Here is an 18,953-nt window from a genome sequence, read left to right as displayed (position 1 = left end):
TATTGGAAATGTTGGTGCTGCATCTTGAAGACTAACTTTTCAACTTTTAGTTTTATTTAGGAAAGGTGAATCCTTCGGGCAATTTTTTAAAATTATCTCCGGGCTATTTCTGTTATTATTTTTAGGTACATAAGATCTAAGAAAGCTTTTATACATAAATATGTGGTGGGGAAAGGAAGTAAACCATAAGTGCCTCTCTTCTCTCCCTATCCTTTTTTGTCACATGTAATTAATTTTTATTATAGTATCTCTCATACCAGTGTAGGTGTTGGAGCACTTTACAGCACTTTAAAATGAAAGACTGGGAAAAAACAGCTTTCTAATTTGTGCTATGCAGTTGGCATGCAGCTCCTTAATTGCAGTTCATAGCTCACTGTGCTAGATTACTATTATGAACTGTACAGTAACTAAAGAATCTCTGTGACAAAAGCAGTAACCCACTCTGCCATCCACATAAAATACTGTTCTTTTCATGATACACATCCTTTGTAGCCTGCATATTAACCATCTGCACTATCTTTCAGTCAAAAATGCCACTGTCCAAAACTCTCATTCCTCCCCAGCAGGTACATTAATCACTGGAGTTATCTTGACGCTTTTATTTTCACTGTACAATGCTCTTTGCAGTGCTTTTAAAGCCATTAACAAGTAATAAAGTCTGAATTTTGTGTCTTATTACGTGTGATAACTTAACAATTAAACTTACATTTTCTACAGTGTGTAAGCATGTTACAGCCATCCCTTGTCTACTTGCAAACCTTTCCCATACTCAGTCTAGCGCCAAATGATAGTGTAGTAATTGGAGTAGTGGTCACATATTTCAGACCAGTGCATCACCTTCTTACAATCCTCCCACAAATCTCATGGTACAATAATGCTAAACAATGTATCCAGATCCTTCCAAAGCAGCCCTTCCCATGGCTATTATTCTGTTTAACTCTGTACATTTTTATGTACGTCGAGAGACTGTGTCTTGTGATCTCCAGCTGTGTGTTTGTATTGCTGAGCACCTCCTTCCACATCTTGATGTTATGGATTGTGTGATGTGCATACATGGGCATATCCCACAGTAAATTGTGTGATCCCTTTCGCCCCTTGCCAATACATCTTTCCATTTCATTTGATATCTGTTCGTACTTCTGTTCATGTTTTCTAATTGCGTTAGCCACTTCCTCTTTACCCTGGCTATGGAATGACTGTCTAATTCTTTCACAAGGTCTCTTACGTTTTGCTTTTATTTTTCACTTCCTCATCCATCAAACGCCATGCCAGGGTGCGGCTTTCACGTTCCGTCTCTGCCTGCTGTTGTAGAGGCAGCTCAGAGTGTTTGGTCCCTGTTGTGGTGCCCTCAGGCTGTAGTGTATTTCCCAAATGTCTTCAAACAAAATCGATGTTTTGTTCCTGTGACTGTGCACTCGCCACAGGAAGAGAGCTGACAAGCCCCTATTATCTCTATTTTTTTTCATCCTCCACATACAGGACAGCCCCACATTCAAGGGACATCCCATATGCTACCATTATGTAGGCGGCATTGTAAAGCACCACACATGTCCGCAAAGCCACAGAAACACTACTATCAGTTTCCTTGCAAAGTCAAAGTCTAAGTACAGTAGTGCATATAGGCCTTCTTTTGCCACTATTTGGTATGCTGGACTGTCCTTGGGGCTATGTTGATTTGTCTCTAGTTTGCCTTTACTAAGAGGGTTCCTCGTGACTGTCTTACCCTAGCCTTATGTTACATAACACAAAGACAATTACAATCGCTCCAGAAAACAGTAGGATGTTGGTGTATTTTTTTTTTTTACACCGCTCATACCCCATGACACAGAAGGGATAACAATGGGTACATTCACACACGCAGCCTCTCTCTGCCAGCCGCAATTATTGATTAGTAAAAGCAGGAAGCAAGCCGGTCTGCATCCATGCCACAATTTCAGCCAGCCACGTCCACCTTAGCTCACACAAAGTTTGAAATCAGACAGTACTCAAGGTGCTAGTGACGGCGTCCACACTGGCGTCCTTTGGGGCAAATCAAGAGATAACAGAATAGTCAGGAGGGAAAGATAAAAAAAAATCCTTTCCTGCCCTGGGGCAGGGTGCGGCTGTATGATATTGGAAACTGGACCAGATCCTTGGCCAGTGACATACAGATAATGCAATAGCAGTGAACAAGTCAGGCAACCACATGTGACGGCAGAACCATAGACAAGGGTCACAGTACAACTAGCACTGTGGGGTGATCCTACTCCCACCCCTTGTATCAATATGTAGTGAGTGCAGGGGGGTGTTTGTACTGTGTGATGTTTGCAGATTAAATCAGTCAATTGTCATAAAAATCTGTATTATGTCGCCCAGGAGTCCACCCACCTAGTCTTAAATTTTCTAAAAATTCTTATCCTAAATCGCAAATGCATGCAGTCAAAATAAATCACAGTACACCACCTTGTGGAGAACCCTTCCTTCATGAATCAAAAACCACTTTCGCACACACACGTATTTATAGCTCAAAAACCACTTTGTGACACACACACGTATTTATAGCTCAAAAACCACTTTCACACACACACGTATTTATACCTCAAAAACCACTTTCACACACACACGTAATCAAACCAGCATTTATAGTTTACACCATTTCACATGAGTAGCCGATAGTTCAATATGCCATAAGCATTGTTCAAAGAGCTGCAATATCACAGGAAACAGATAACATAACAATTGTTTAACACAACAAACAGAGCCTGCCTGCTCCACTGGAATGAACAACTATCATCCAGTTACTGGAATGAACCACTATCACTCCTATAAACACAAGGACGCTGACAACACCTGCCAGTTCCTCTTAAATGTACACATAGACCCTGGAACGGACCACTACCATTCCACATCTGGGCAACGCCCTTTTAACCTGGGGTTGGCTTGGCGCCTACAACACCCTCTCTGGCCAGAGTTATCCGTCCCAGCCCCTCCGGCTAGGGACTGCAAACAGCGACTCCCGCTGTGTTCTGAAGCAACACCGCTAGTTGCCTCTATTCCTCGGACTTCGTTTTTAACAGTAACAAGCTACATGAAATACAGGAAGCTATTCTAAGTATACAGCTGCAGCGCAGGGAGGAAGGAAATGGTGTAATACAATGGAAGGACCAAATTAACACAGAATGCTAGCAGCTGGCTAAGGGGCACTACAAATAGAAATATTAACCATAAATGCATAACCACTCTATGCAGGAAACATATTAACGAAGCACCCCAGTTACCTCCCTGTTTTGCAATATTTACACCAAAAATACAGTAGAGCAAACAGCGAGAGCAGGACCACGAAGCAGCAATAGATACTCACGACAGCTCCAGCCTCCGTCGCAGGAGGGGCCCTGTCCAATGGGTCAGCTGTCGCCCCAACTGAACCAGGAGCCGGGCTGAAGGAAGCTATTCGCTGAACGAGACCGCAATTCTTCCACCAAATGTAGAAGCCTAATTATTCAGCACCCATTCAGGATACAAACGACCGTTAGCCAGCTCTTCCAGATAAACATAAAGGATTTATTAGAGATAGAAATAGAAAGACATGTACATGGAGGATGCTCTGTACTAGTGTACATGAACAGCCTAATACAAGGAAGTAATACACGATCTTTTATAGTATTAAACCACAAACATAATTCAACGTCTTATTGGTTCTTTGGCTTTGACGTATGATTGACGTATGACTACTTCTCCATTATGGCTGAGGTAGTTTTTCCTATCATACCATATATAGTAACAAAAAGCATAGAAAAGGATTTTACACAAGGTGGCCTACGTGCCTAATATCACATGGTCCATCTTGTGACAGAACTTGAGAACATCACGTACTCAGACTGGTACTTTCCAGAAGGGAGATTGCTTCAGCTAGCATGCAATGTCGATGATGTTTCATGATGGCTGTTCAGAGAACAAGCCTTGCAACATAATGCGTTCCTAGCAGTAGCGAATTACATTTGTAGGCCTCTTTACTTAATGATAGGCCTGTGCAGAGATTGTCATTGTGTATCACAGGGGCCACTAGGCATAGCATACCTAAGAACTGTAAAATCCGATTCCACAAGGTTATATTTACTGCTCCCACTCCACCATAAGCAAAAGCAAGGCAAATGTTGGACTTTGGAGAGGTTAAAATACTATTGCCACCCAATGCAAGCAAAAGCAAATAATGTGCTGAACTTTGCAAGGGTCAGATTTACTATTCCCACTAGAATCTAATAAATAGTAGGAAATGTGTTGGAATTTGGAGAGACATGTTTACTATTATCACCCCTGTATAAACAAGAGAAGGGAACGTGCTGGACTTTGGAAAGAATAAATGTACTACCAATCCCACAAAAAAAATTCCATCAAAAACCAAATCATAGAAAGTGTTGGACTTTGGAGGAGATAGATGTTACTATTTCCACTCTATTCTCAACTATAGTATGGCATATGTTGGACTTTGGAGGGGTCAGATTTACTAATCCAACTCCAATCTAAGCACAATAGGAAAAGTGTTGGACTTTGAAGGAATTAGTTACCACTCCCACGGCGATCTACACAATAGAAAGGAAAACGTTGGAAGTTGCATGGTTCACATTTACTATTCCTACTGCTGTCTAAGTAACAATAGGAAAAGTGTTGAACTTTGGTGGGGTTAGACTTAATATTTCCTTTTAACTTTGGTGGGGTTAGACTTAATATTTCCTTTTCAACGTAAGCAAAATCAACAACAATATAGGACTCTGTAAGGATTAAATATACTATTTGTAGGAGGCTGGTCTGGTTTGTAGTGGGTACCAAAGGTACTTACACCTTATACCAGGTCCAGGTATTACACCTTATACCAGGTCCAAGTATCCCTTATTAGCAAAATGTAGTCAGTGTCTAGAAGCCAGGCTCTCTAGGGGTAGTGTGGATAAGCAGCCAAGGCCTAACTAGAAGACATGCAAAGCTCATGTAATACCACTGTAGTCACACTGTACTCAAACACATGAAAGAACATACAAATGCCAAAAATACCTTAGAGACTACACTCCCTTAAGAGGTAAGTAATATATACAGTAAATACATTAGAATGCAGAAATAGCTGTAAAACAGTTAGAAAACTGTGCAAATAGTGAAAATCACAATAGTTAGAAATGGGCCTAGGGGTAACACAAACCATATAAAATAGTGGAATACGAAAGGAATGCAAAAGTTGGTTTCCCACCTAGGCAAGTGTAGTGTGTAGAGGGGCGCTAGGAGTATTAGAAAACACCAAAGGCAAGTAATAGAACCTACCCCAGAGCCCAGGAAAGCAGAAGTAAATCACGGTAACTTGGATTCCCCCAACAAGCCTTAGCACACGCAAAGCTAGCGGTTAGCAGAAAATGGTGCTGCCCAGGATCAGGAGGGACCTGGTGCCCTCTACCAGGGAGAGGGAGACAGAGAGGGCTCTCAGAAACTCAGAGAGTCCTCAGAAGACCAGGCAGCACACACAGGAGTCCCACAGCATGGGGACAAAGAAGGTGCAAAAGGAGGCCCACGCAGCACTACACAAAGGGATCCCATGCTGCTGGAGAACCACGCAGGAGGCTTTGCATCGCCGGAAGGAGTGCTGGGGCTGGAGCTGCACAGTGCACAAAATACTTTGTGGAAGGATGGCAACAAGCCTTGCAACTGCAAAATACGCAGTGCATGGGGGTACTGTCTTGCGTGGGGAAGCAAGCTCTTACCTCCACCAAAGTTGGACAGCTGGAATTCAGGACTGTTGGGACCACTTCAGTCCACCACCTGTGCTGCTGGATCCACGCACTTCTTCAGGGAAGGGGATCTAAGCCACCGGTCGTTGCTGCAGAGGGGTGCCTGCTGAAGGAGGGAAGTAACTACTTCACTTCAAGGGAGATTCCGTCATTCTTCTGGTGCAGGTTGAAGACTGGCTGTCCTCTGAGGATGCACGACAGTGAAACAGTTGCAGTTGCTGGCAGGAGCTGAAGATACAATGTTGCAGAAGTCGTATTTGCTTCTTTGTTGCAGTTTGTAGAGTTCCTGAAGGGTCCAGATGCAGTTTCTTCGGTATGAAGGTGAAGTAAAGGATGCAGAGGATTCCTACTGGAGTCTTGCAATCCAAATCTGAGGAAACACCCAGGAAAGAGACCCTAAATAGCCCTGAAAGGGGGATTGGTCAGCTAACAGGTAAGCACCTATCAGGGGAGGGCTATGATGTCACCTACCGGCACTGGCCATTCAGATGCTCCCAGAGTGCCCAGCCAACTTGGGATTCCAGGGTCACTCTGGAGGAGCTCTAAGCACCACCCTTGGGGTGGTGATGGACAGGGGAGTGGTCACTCCCCTTTACTTTGTCCAGTGTCATACCAGAGCAGGGTATGGGGGTCCCTGAACCAGTGAAGATTGGATTTTGCAGGGAGGGCACCATCTGTGCCCTTCAAAGCATTTCCAAAGGCTCTGGGAGGCTACCCCTCCCATGCCTGTAACACCTATTTCCAAGGGGAGAGGGTGTAACATCCCTCTCCAAAAGGAAATCCTTTGTTCTGCCTTCCTGGGCTGGAGCTGCTCAAGCAACAAGAGGGCAGAAACCTGTCTGTGAGGTGGCAGCATCTGTGGCTGTCCTGGAAAACCTCAGAAGGCTGTAATGGCAGTACTGGTGGTCCTCTAAGGAGCCCCCAAAGTGCATGGAATCATACAACCAATTCTTGCAAAAGCCTTGCGGTATGATTCAAACATGTTTGATACCAAACATGGCCATATTCGGAGTTACCATTGTGAAGGTGTACATAGGTACATATGTATATGTATATGTATAGTGCACGTTAAAATGCCGTCCCGCACTCACGAAGTCTGGGGAAATGGTCCTGGAGGTCGTGGGGGCACCTCTGCTAGTGCAGGGGTGCTGCCACACACAGGTACTATGCACCCAGCCTTCAGGGTTGGAAGATCTGATATATGGGTGACTTATGAGTGACCTGGTGCAGTGTAAATGGTTGTGAAAGGGTGCATGCACCTTTTCACACAGGCTGCAATGGCAGTCCTGTAGAAGCCTTTGCATGGGCTCCCTATGGGCAGCAAAAGAAATGCTGCAGCCCATAGGGATCCCCTGGAGCCCCAATGCCCTGGGTACCTAGGTACTATATACCAGGGGCATACAAGGGGTAACCAGTATGCCAATTTGGGATGAAATACTGGGTTACCAGTATGCAGTGAAAATATTGAGGGGAGAGAGAGCATAAGCACTGGGGTCCTGGTTAGCGGGATCCTAGTGACACAGTCAAACACACTGACTAACAGGCCAAAAATGGGGGTAACCATGCTAGAAAGTCTACATTCTCACACTATTCCCACTTCAATCCAAGCAATAGTAGGGAAAGTGTTGGCCTTTGTAGGAGAACGATTTATTACTCCCACTCCAACTGAATCAATAGTAGGTAAAGTGTTAGACATTGGACAAGTTAGATTTACTATTCTCACCTACAACAGTAGGGAAAGTGTTGGACTATCGAGGGCTAAAAGTTACTATTTTGACTCCAAGTAAGCAAAATCATGAAAAGTGCTTCATTTTGGAGAAGTTAGCTTTACTACTCCCACCTAGTAATAGAAATGGTAAAGAAAGTGTTGAACTGTGCAGGGGTTAGCTTTACTATTCCTACTTCCTTCCATGGAAGCTGAATCAGAGAGAGTGTTGAACTTTGCAGAAGGATAGATTTACTATTTTCACTCCAATCCTATAACAGTAGGGAAAGTGTTGAGGTTTGTATGAGCCAGATTAAACTATTCCCCATCCAATGTAAGAAACGGTAGGAAAAGTAATAAATTTTGGACACGTTACACTTCGTATTCCCGCTCCAATCTAAGCAACAGTAGGGAAAGTGTTGGACTTTGGAAAGGTATGTTTACTATTCCCACTCCAACATAAGAAAAAGCAGGGCAAATGTTGGATTTTGGATGGGTAAGAATTATTATTACAACCCCTGCGTAATCAAAATCAAGGAAGGCAACAGTAGGGAAGATGTTAGACTTTGGAGTGGTAAGATTTACTAATCCCACTCCAATTTAAGCAAGAGTAGGGAAAGTGTTGGACTTTTGAGAGGTTACAGTTACTAATCATACTCCCACATAAGCAAAATCAAGGAAAGTGTTGGACTTTTTAGGGGTTAGATTTACTCTTCCTATTCCAACATAACTAAAATCTTAGAAAGTGTTGGACTTTTTGGAGGGGAGAAATTTACTACTCCCATTCCAATTTAAACAACAGATGGGAACTTATTGAACTCTGCAAGGGTTAGATGTACTACTCCAGTCTAAGAAACAACAGGCAATATTTTGGATTTTGGAAAAGTTAGAGTTACTATTCCGGCAGCAATCTATTCAATAGTAGGGAAAGTGCTGGGTTTTGCACGAGTTACATTTACTAGTCATACTCCAATCTAAGCAACAGTAGGGAAATATTGGAGATTGGAGGAGTTATAATTACTATTCTCACTGCAACAAAAGGAAAATCAAGGAAAGTGCTAGATATACTATTCCGATTACAATTTAACCAACAGCAGAGAATATGTTGGTGTCTGTAGGAGTAAGATTTATTATTCCCACTCCAATCTAACTAACAGTAGGGAAAATGTTGGAATTTAGAGAGGTTAGATTTACTACTTCCAAATAAATCTAAACAACAGCAGGGAAAGATGATCACAGATGCTTCTGTGGGGGGAAGCAGGGGCTAGAAAGTGAAAGACAGCTAGAAGCCTGCTCATTAAGGTGGATAATTACCCCAACCATAACCAAAAGGGCACGCTGTTTCAGCCTATGGGTTCACACTCGAAGTAAGGTAACACATCTAAGGAGTAAAGAGACTGAAATACTGAAGTTAGAAGGATTCAGAGAGGTTGGACTTTGTTAGGCAATTAAGAGAACATAGACTTGAGTTTTGTCTGTGTCTTCCAGACCCTCTTCTCTAGAAAGGGTAAAATAATTGCTACTGGGAAGGCATGAATTGTTGCTGTTTGGCTTCTGGGCATGCTTCTGCAGTCATTCAGATTTCACTTGTAGAATTTCTTTGCTAAGGTAGACAGCCTTCAGGTCACTCCTACTCCCAAAATAGTACGCCTCAACATACTCAAAGGTCTAGGTGCCATTACATGAGAAATACATTTCAGTAAGTTTAGTCTAATATTGGACAAATGGAATAGCTTCAAATTGGAGGGTGGAGGAGGCCCCACACATTACTAAATGTAAAGTGGGGCTCGATCAATAGAATATTAGCCCTACTAATTTATGAGTCATGAGGACGCCCAAGGAAAGAACACATAGAAGGTAAAAGTGAAATATCGGGGTACACGTACTTAACTGTTGATTGCTCTTGCAAGAAGCTAAAATTATTGTAGGAAGCTGGCTCTGTATATACTATATCAAAATGAGATATAGGTGGTCATTCCAACCCTGGCGGTCCATGACCGCCGGGTTGGAGGACCGCGGGAGCACCGCCGACAGGCCGGCGGTGCTCCAATGGGCATTCCGACCGCGGCGGTAAAGCCGCGGTCGGACCAGCAACACTGGCGGTCTCCCGCCAGTGTACCGCCGCCCATTGGAATCCTCCAAGGGGATTCCGACCCCCCCTACCGCCATCCAGTTCCCGGCAGTCCGCCCGCCGGGAACCGGATGGCGGTAGGGGGGGTCGCGGGGCCCCTGGGGGCCCCTGCAGTGCCCATGCCACTGGCATGGGCACTGCAGGGGCCCCCGTAAGAGGGCCCCTAAATGTATTTCACTGTCTGCTGCGCAGACAGTGAAATACGCGACGGGTGCAACTGCACCCGTCGCACAGCTTCCACTCCGCCGGCTCGATTCCGAGCCGGCTTCATCGTGGAAGCCTCTTTCCCGCTGGGCTGGCGGGCGGCCTGAAGGCGGCCGCCCGCCAGCCCAGCGGGAATGTCAGAATTACCGCCGCGGTCTTTCGACCGCGGAACGGTAACCTGACGGCGGGCCTCCGCCGCCCGCCAAGGTCAGAATGAGGGCCATAGTGTAGACAGAGTCCAGGGGTACCCCAGAGGCTTGACTTACAAGTTACTTACCTTCGGTAACAATATATCTGGTAGAGACATATTCTAATTGCAGGTTCCTTACTTTCCATGCCAGTAGTGCGGAGCCATGAAGAACACTGAGAATGGTGTGCCAAAACTAGGGCCCTTAAAGGGAAGTTCCTGTCCCTAGAAATCAGTTCTCAGTGCAGGGAGGATGGGCGGGTCGGTAAGGAATCTACAACTAGAATATGTCTCTACCAGATATATTGTTACCAAAGGTAAGTAACTTGCCTTTGTTACTCTGTGGCCATGAACAAAGCCTGTACTGGGTGGAGGTGTTTCTCACCTCCCCCTGCAGGAACTGTAACACCAGGCGGTGAGCCTCAAAGGCTCATGCCTTTTGTTACAGCATCCCAGGGCATCCCAGCTAGTGGAGATGCCCGCCCCTCCGACCACTGCCCCCAATTTTGGTGGCAAGGCAGGAGAGGATAATGATAAAAACAAGGAGGAGTCACCCACCAATCCGGACAGCCCCTAAGGTGTCCTGAGCTGAGGTGACCCATGCCTTTAGAAATCCTCCATCTTGAGATTGGTGGATTCCCCCAATAGGATTAGGAATGTGTCCCCCTCCCCTCAGGGAGGAGGCACAAAGAGGGTGTAGCCACCCTCCAGGACAGTAGCCATTGGCTACTGCCCCCCAGACATAAACATAACACTAAATTTAGTATTTAGGGGTGACCCTGAACCCAGGAAATCAGATTCCTGCAACCTACACAAAGAAGAAGGACTGCTGACCTGAAAGCCCCGCAGAGATGACGGAGACACCAACTGACTTGGCCCCAGCCCTACCGGCTTGTCTCCAGACAAAAAGAACCTGTACAGCGACGCATCCAACAGGGACCAGCAACCTCTGAGGACTGCCCTGAACCCTGAAGGACCAAGAAACTCCGGAGGACAGCGTCACGGTTCACAAACTGCAACATTTTTGCAACTTTAAAACAACTTTGAAAGAACTCACCCTTCCTGCCGGAAGCGTGACACTTCTCACTCTGCACCCGACGCACCCCGGCTCAAGCTCCAGAGAACAAACACTGCAGAGGACTCCCTGGTGACTGCAACTGCCCGGTAACAAAGGAACCCAACACCTGGACAAAGCACTGCACCTGCAGCCCCCAGGACCGAGAAGGAACCAACCACTGGTGCAGGAGTGCAGGAGTGACCAGCTGGCGGCCCTCATCCTGGCCCAGTCGGTGGCTGGCCTGAGAAGCAGACCAGGGGGTTTTGTAGAGCACTTGGGGTCCCAAACAAGCACACAACATACACCCTAATGGCACAGCGGCGGCCGGGTGCAGTGTGGGAACAAGGCGTTGGGTTGTAGATAGGAAACAAAGGAGTGCCGCTGAGGGTGTATGTTGTGTGCTTGTTTGGGACCCCCCAGTGCTCTACAAAATCCCCCTGGTCTGCTCCCCGAGGACGCAGGTACTTACCTGGAACCGGAGCACCCCTGTTCTCCATAGAACTTTGAAAGGAATCAACAATGTATACAGTTTTCTTTAAAATGGCAAAAAGCTATTTTAAAAGTGGATACACTGCAATTTTCATCAGTTCCTGGGGGAAGAAAAAGAGTGTACAGTTTTACAGGTAAGTATTCAACTTACAGTTCCTATCTCCGGGTTTTAGGTAGTACGTCGTTGGGGGTTCAAGCTAACCTCAAGCACCCACCACCAGCAACATGGGCCTGGTCCGGTGCAGAGGTCAAAGAAGCACCAAATTAACGTGGACTTCTATGGAGGCAGGGGTGTACTCAGAATCTGGTCAGCAAGCAGGTAAGTACCTGCGACTAGGAGGGCAGTCCAAGGGGATGCAAGAGAGGACTGGAGGGGCCCCAAGTAGGCACAAAACACACACCCTCAGCGGCACTAGGGCGGCTGGGTGCAGGGTGCAAACAGGGCGTCGGGTTTTCAATGCACCTCAATGAGGGGACCCCAGGGGTCCCTTAGAGACTGCAGGCGAGGTCCGGGGGGGGTCTCAGGCACACCACGGGTCGGACAGGTATGAGGGCCACCTGCTGGTCGATGTTGCACCAGGGGTCAGGTTCTGCAAGGCTTGGGAGCTGCGGGTGCAGTGAGTCCTTTAGACGTCGGATATCTTTGTCGGAGCTCGGGGTCCGGGTGGTCCTCTGGAATCTCTCTGCAGGCATCGTCATGGAGGTTTGGAGGGGTCAAACCAGGGTGGGCTCTTGCTTCCAATCACCAGCCTGGGGACCCTTTCTTGCCGGGTGGACCACCTGGATATGAGCCGTTGACGTCGGGTGCACAGGGGTCAAGACTCACGCACCCGGAGTGAGATGGGAGTTCTTGGTTTAAAGTTTCTTTTGGACAGAGCTGCTGTCCTCTGGAGTTTTTGGTCCTTTTGGGTGCAGGGCAGTCCTCTGGAGTTGTCACAGGTTGCTGGCCCGGCTGGATGCGTCGCTGTTCTTCTTGCAGGTTCTTAAAGCAAGAGTCAGGCCAGTAGGGCTGGGGCCAAAGCAGTTGTCATCTTCCTTCTTCTTTGCTGGGGTTTTCAGCTTAGCAGTCCTTCTTCTCTTTGTAGGTCGAAAGGAATCTGGTGAGCTGGGTTAAGGGAGGCCCCTAAATCCTCGATTTAGGGGTGTGTTAGGTGTCAGAGGACAATAGCCAATGGCTACTGTCCCTGAGGCTGGCTACACCTTGGGGCACATTCCTATCCCTATTGGTCCCTGTCCTCCAAACCAAGATGGAGGATTTTGCAAGGAGGGGGTCACCTCAGCTCTGGACACCTTAGGGGTGGTCCTGGCTGGGGTGATCACTCCTCCCTGTTTTCCCTAATTTTCCCACCGGGCTTGCTGCCAAAAGTTGGGCTTTGTCCAGGGGGCGGGCATCTCCACTAGCTGGAGTGCCTTGGGGCACTGTAATCTGAGGTTTGAGCCTTTGAGGCTCACCTCCAGGTGTTACAGTTCCTGCAAGGGGGGTAGGGGGGTGAAACACCTCCACCCAGGACAGGCTTTGTTTCTGACCACATGGGGTGAGTGCCTGAAAGTGGCAGGCTGGAACAGACCAATCAGTCCTACACTAGCAGTTGGGCTAACATACAGGGGGCATCTCTAAGATGCACTCTGTGCGCATTTTTCAATAAATCCCACACTGGCATCAGTGTGCATTTATTGTGCTGAGAAGTTTGATACCAAACTTCCCAGTATTCAGTGAAGCTATGATGGTGCTGTGGAGTTCGTAGTGACAAACTTCCAGACCATATACTCAATATGGCTACACTACACTTACAATGTCTAAGAATGGACTTAGACACTGTGGGGGCATATTGCTCCTGCAGCTATGCCCTCAGCTGTGGTATAGTGCACCCTGCCTTAGGGCTGTAAGGTCTTCTGGAGGGGTGACTTACCTATGCCACAGGCAGTGGTTTATGGGCATGGCACCCTTAGAGGGGTGCCATGTCGACTTTGCCTTTTTCTCCCCATCAGCACACACAAGCTGCCAGGCAGTGTACATGTGCTGAGTGAGGGGTCCCCTACGGTGGCATATTATATGCTGCAGCCCTTAGAAATCTTCCCTGGCCACAGACAGAGGAGCACACAAGCTCTGGCAGGTATATATAACTAAGCCTCAAATTTCAGTGGGTAAATATAATAAAACGGTAGATGCCATGCAAATTGCAAACAATTATTTGCATTTTTCACATAAACTAGTAGTAAAATCAATTATAAAGTTCCATGAAATCAGCTGGAAAGGTGGACATTGTTGGTGCACATATATTTCAAATATCTGCTGATCACTAATACAAACCTGTAGGTCATTGTCTTTTTCTTTATTTTTAATCCATGATTTCCCTTGTGTTTGTGGGTCTATGAGGAGTGGGTATCTTGTTGCCTTAGTAACTATAAGGCCATTTTGAACTGAAAGGTCATCTCCTGGCAGCCCCTGAAGGTTCCATTCACTTATCTGCATAATTAAAAAAGAGTACTGTTAGTTTAAGGGCACAAACAACTGAATGGAGAACTAATCAATACAATTTGTAACATGAACAAGTGTGATGAGCCAATCAACATTTAGATTAGTAGAGAACCGAGGTCCTAATTAAGACTGAGGTCACAATACATGTTTAGTTGCAACCCTGACCTTTTTGCTTTGTTTCGTAATTTTTCAATTCATAATAAAAATATACACATGCATTTTAGTAGGCTGTAAATTTAACGCTATTTACATTTGTTAGGAGGCGGGCAGCCAGGTGGGACAGAGGGGCTCCCCCGGGTTCGCATTGCACACTGGGAGCCCTGGGGGGCACCCAGGACATATGGCCGGCCCCGGGGAATGGGGTCACCATTGAATTGTAGTGGGTCCTTGGGGACTGGGGACAGATTAGTTAGCACTTACTAACTAACCAGTAGAAAGTACTCTAGTCATAGACATTTTGTGTAAAACTGTGGACTCTTGTTGGATAAACGAGCTGGTGAGCTACCATTCTGGCCACAATGCTCATTTCAGAGAAATTAAACCTGAAAAGGAAGCACTTACAAGTATAAACATAGCAAGTGCCCCAGTTGAAGCACCACTTCTGGAAAGGACAAATGATCCTAAATTCTGGGCTTGAGAAAGTCAAAGCAAGTATGTTTACTTGGCGATTTCATATTGAAAAATGAAATCATTCATGGAGGTAAATGCATCTTTTATCTATTGGACTGCAATCTGTATGTGACTGTGATGAGTGGGTTCTTTCTTGTCCTCTCCTGATGAGAGCAGAGTCCATGGTTCTTCCTTTAAATTGCTAAGAGTATGCAAATATGCAAATCACCTGGAAGTTCCGCCTGTTGACCCTGCCCGTCCACTTTAGTAGTATGCAAAGGTTATCCCACCTTTTGCCAGGATGATGGATAGCTTACCAAAAGGCCCCCGTGCAATTTCCACCGATTTTGGTGCCATGTTCTAGATGCCGAGGAATATGAGGATATCCTCACCAAAGAAAGAAGCACTTATGTCATATACCTAAGATTAAGGACCCTAGTTTGGTAGAGATTTACGTCTTTGTAGTCATGTTGACCACTCTATGGGAGGATTTATGTTATCACAGAATTCTGGAGAAAGACACATGAGGAACAATCACATTGGCAAAGGCACACAAGATCACTGGAGACCTTTCTTAGTGGTCCATTACACAGCTGTAGTGTAGAATACACACTGGACATTTACCCAATGAGGTAGGGCTTACTTATTAACTAGTAGAAAGTACTTCAGTTGGGTAGACATGTTGTGCAAACGTGTGGCAGAGTCACTCACGCAGCTACTGACACACCCACACAGACACTCACAAACCCACTCACAGATGCACTCAGACACTCACTCAGACACTCATGCACCCACTCACAGACCCACTCAGAGACTCATGTACTCAAACACAGACCCACTCAGCCACTCGTGCACCCACTCATGGAGTCACTTTGGCACTCATGCACCCACTCACAGACTCACTCAGACATTCATGCACACACTCAAAGACCCTTTCAGACATTCCTGCACCCACTCACAGACCCACTCAGAAACTCATGCACTCACTCACAAACGCACTTAGAGACACAAATACCCGCTCACAGACCTACTAAGATACTCATGCACTCACTCACTCACATCCATTTAGACACTCCTGCACCCACTCACAGTCCCACTCAGAGACTGACGCATCCACTCACTGACCTACTCAGACACTCACACACCCACTGACAGACCCACTTAGATACTCTCACACCCACTCACAGACCTACTGAAACACTTATGCACTCACACACACTCACTGCGTGAAGTTTAGAGGTTACAGTTAGGAAATAAAATTCAAAAAGCCTTACAAATTCACTTAAAAACCAAAGGTTACAGGGATGTTGTAGTTAGGAAACAACATTAAAAAAACTTAGAAATTCCCTGAAAAAATAAAAGTTACGGGGACATTATAATGAGGACACAGAATAAAAAAAAAAAAGAAATTCACTGAAAAATCCAAAGGTTATAGGGATGTTATAGTTAGGCTCACATTCCACTCATACAAAACCAGCGACATTCAGCAGTTATAGTTACCTGAAGTAATTATAACTTGCACCCCCTCAATACACTGCTTATGACCTCACATATTACATCACTCATGACATGGTCAGTGACATCACTGATGACATAGCTGATGACATTTCAAATTACATAACTGATGACATCATCCAGTGAGTGTGAGGGTTTCCTAAAAGTTGTTAAGTGTTAAGCATATATACCAACGCATTACAAAAGTTAAAATAGTATACTTTCTGTACTACTGATGAGGAATACTATTTCTAACATATAATATGTGAGTGGCTGTGGACTGTGTGTATCTGTGTGTGAGTGGGTGTCTGAGTTCCTGTATGGGTGTATAAACAAGCATGTGAGTAGCTGTGTTGGTGAGTGAGTGGCTATGTGACTGACTATACTGGTGAGTGAGTAGGTGTGCCAGTGACTGTAAAGGAGAGTGAAGGCTGTGTGAGTGACTGTATGGGGGAGTGAGTGGGTGTCTGAATGGCTGTATGAGTGAATGACTGGCTGTGTAAGTGGCTGTATGGGGGAGTGAGTGGCTGTTTGAGTGGCAGTTTGGTTAAGTGAGTTGCTGTGTGAGTGGCTGCACTGCAGGGTAAATGTCTGTGTTAATGATTGTATGGGTAAGTGAGCAGATGTGTGAGTTCATGTATGGATGTGTAAATGAGTATGTAAGTGGCTGTGAGGGTGCATGAGTGCTTGTATGGATGTGTGAATGGGTATATAAGTGGTTGTGAGGGTGTGTGAGTGAGTGTGTGAGTGTTTGTATGGGTGAGTGGCTGTGTTGAGAGGCTGTATGGGCGAGTGTGTGGGTGTGTGAGTGGCTGTATAGGTGAGTAAGTAGGTGTGTAAGTAGCTGTATGGGTGAGTGTGTGACACTGTGAGTGGCTGTATGGGTACGAGACTGGTTGTATGAGTAGCTGTATAGGTGTGTGAGTGGTTGTGCAAGTGCCTGTATGAGTGAGTGAATGAGTGAGTGGGTTTGTGAGTGCCTCTGTGGAGGATGTCATCAGTGACATCATACGTGATGTTATCTGAGATACCATCAGTGATGCCATGAGTGATGTCACTGATCATGTCGTGAGTGATGTAATATGTGAGGTCATAAGCAGTGCATTGCAGGGTTGTAAGTTATAGTTAGCTTAGGTATATATATATATATATATATATATATATATATATATATATATATATATATATATACACACACACATACAAATACACATATGAGAGGTACGTCATTATTGTATTATGTTTAAGAGTTTGGTAAATGTATTGCTACATACACTACGTGCATGCGGCAGCACTACGTGCAAGGTAAACAGTGGTGCAGAGTGTGGACCATTGGCCTCTGCTTTCATTGGCCTTCGCTTCCATTTTGGTTCACGACTCCATTTTGTCGAGTCTGGTTCGGTGCGTAAGGCACTGTTCTGTGTTTTTCCACAAGCTTCGGCAAGCTGAAGGGTGGGGTGTTTTTCTGCTCAACTTCGCTCCATCTGCCTGGTACGAAGGGCGCTATTTACATTCCACGAGCTATCAGTTAGAACAACAGGGGGATGCGCCTGTACACAAGGAGGAATGCAAGCTTCACCTTGGAGTCCTCTCCTGGGAACTTGGCCCGTTCTGAGGAGACGTCTCGAAGGGTGAACAAGGTACCGCCGATTGCACAATTTGTAAAGGAGGGGGTCTTTTTCTAGAAAAGACTCCTGGGCGTTAGTAAATACTATAAAAGTTGGGGGCCTGGATGGGCTGGTTTAGGAACTCTCTTCTGGGTTGGACGCAACGCCAGGAGGACTGATTGTCCCGAACAGAGGCTCCCTGTGCTAGCTGATTTGGGTTCCCCAGCTTTGTGTACGGCGGAGGGATGCAGACGCTCTTTTCGGTGAAGCTTTTCAATTTATTAAGTGTATTGTGTGTGCGCGCGTAATATGTACTTGTTCTTGCAGTCATTTTCATGCTATTGAGCATTGAAGTATATTGTGTGTGCGCGCGTAATATGCACTTATTCTTGCAGTCATTTTCATGCTATTGAGCATTGAGGTATATTGTGTGTGCTTGTATTATATGCACTTACTCTTGCAATTATTCGCAGAGTGCTTATATCTTTATCATTATTCTCATGTTATTCTCCTGATGTATATGTATATATATATTAGTGTGGTTTAGTTTTGCTAGCTGAGAACTTGCCCCTTAAATAAACTTGATTATTCTACTTACGAAGGTGTTTGAGAGTGATTGCTTTACATTGTGCCTTAAAATATCCTGAAGTGCATAGTTTTGATATTCTGAAGAGTAAAGCAGCACAAATTGGCGTAGTCGGCAGGATGTTGACAAGGGGTGGTGGGATTGGGCTTTTGGATGGCTGCCTAATTTAGGCCAACTGCATTATATCTTTGGTGTAATCATTATCATAACCGTTATTTTAATTTCATTATGTTGTTGTATTCAGTGTGTGCCTAACCTTCTATCTCAGTGTCGCCCAAGAGCATTACCATTTCAGCTTATAGGATATACTTAGTTGTAAGTTGGCCAAATGGTCCAAGGGTGGAAATGTATTGCTACATACACTACGTGCATGCGGCAGCACTACGTGCAAGGTAAACAGTGGTGCAGAGTGTGGACCATTGGCCTCTGCTTTCATTGGCCTTCGCTTCCATTTTGGTTCACGACTCCATTTTGTCGAGTCTGGTTCGGTGCGTAAGGCACTGTTCTGTGTTTTTCCACAAGCTTCGGCAAGCTGAAGGGTGGGGTGTATTTCTGCTCAACTTCGCTCCATCTGCCTGGTACGAAGGGCGCTATTTACATTCCACGAGCTATCAGTTACAACAACAGGGGGATGCGCCTGTACACAAGGAGGAATGCA

At 45.7% G+C, this 18,953-nt stretch overlaps 1 protein-coding gene across 1 annotated transcript in view; it reads right to left on the bottom strand.

Annotated features, from left to right (window-relative positions):
• Nucleotides 1-18,953, bottom strand: part of DNAH8 (dynein axonemal heavy chain 8) — a 9,979,189-nt gene that overhangs the window by 1,426,453 nt on the left and 8,533,783 nt on the right. Inside the window, exon 71 of the mRNA XM_069236651.1 lies at nt 13,832-13,987. Coding sequence (XP_069092752.1) covers nt 13,832-13,987 — 156 coding nt within the window. The remainder of the gene's footprint in view (nt 1-13,831; nt 13,988-18,953) is intronic.

Source organism: Pleurodeles waltl, chromosome 5 (genome assembly GCF_031143425.1).
Source record: "Pleurodeles waltl isolate 20211129_DDA chromosome 5, aPleWal1.hap1.20221129, whole genome shotgun sequence".
Classification (NCBI taxonomy): Eukaryota; Metazoa; Chordata; class Amphibia; order Caudata; family Salamandridae; genus Pleurodeles; species Pleurodeles waltl.
The sequence above is the reverse complement of the archived record's forward strand: the minus strand, read 5'-3'. Positions and strand labels throughout refer to the sequence as shown.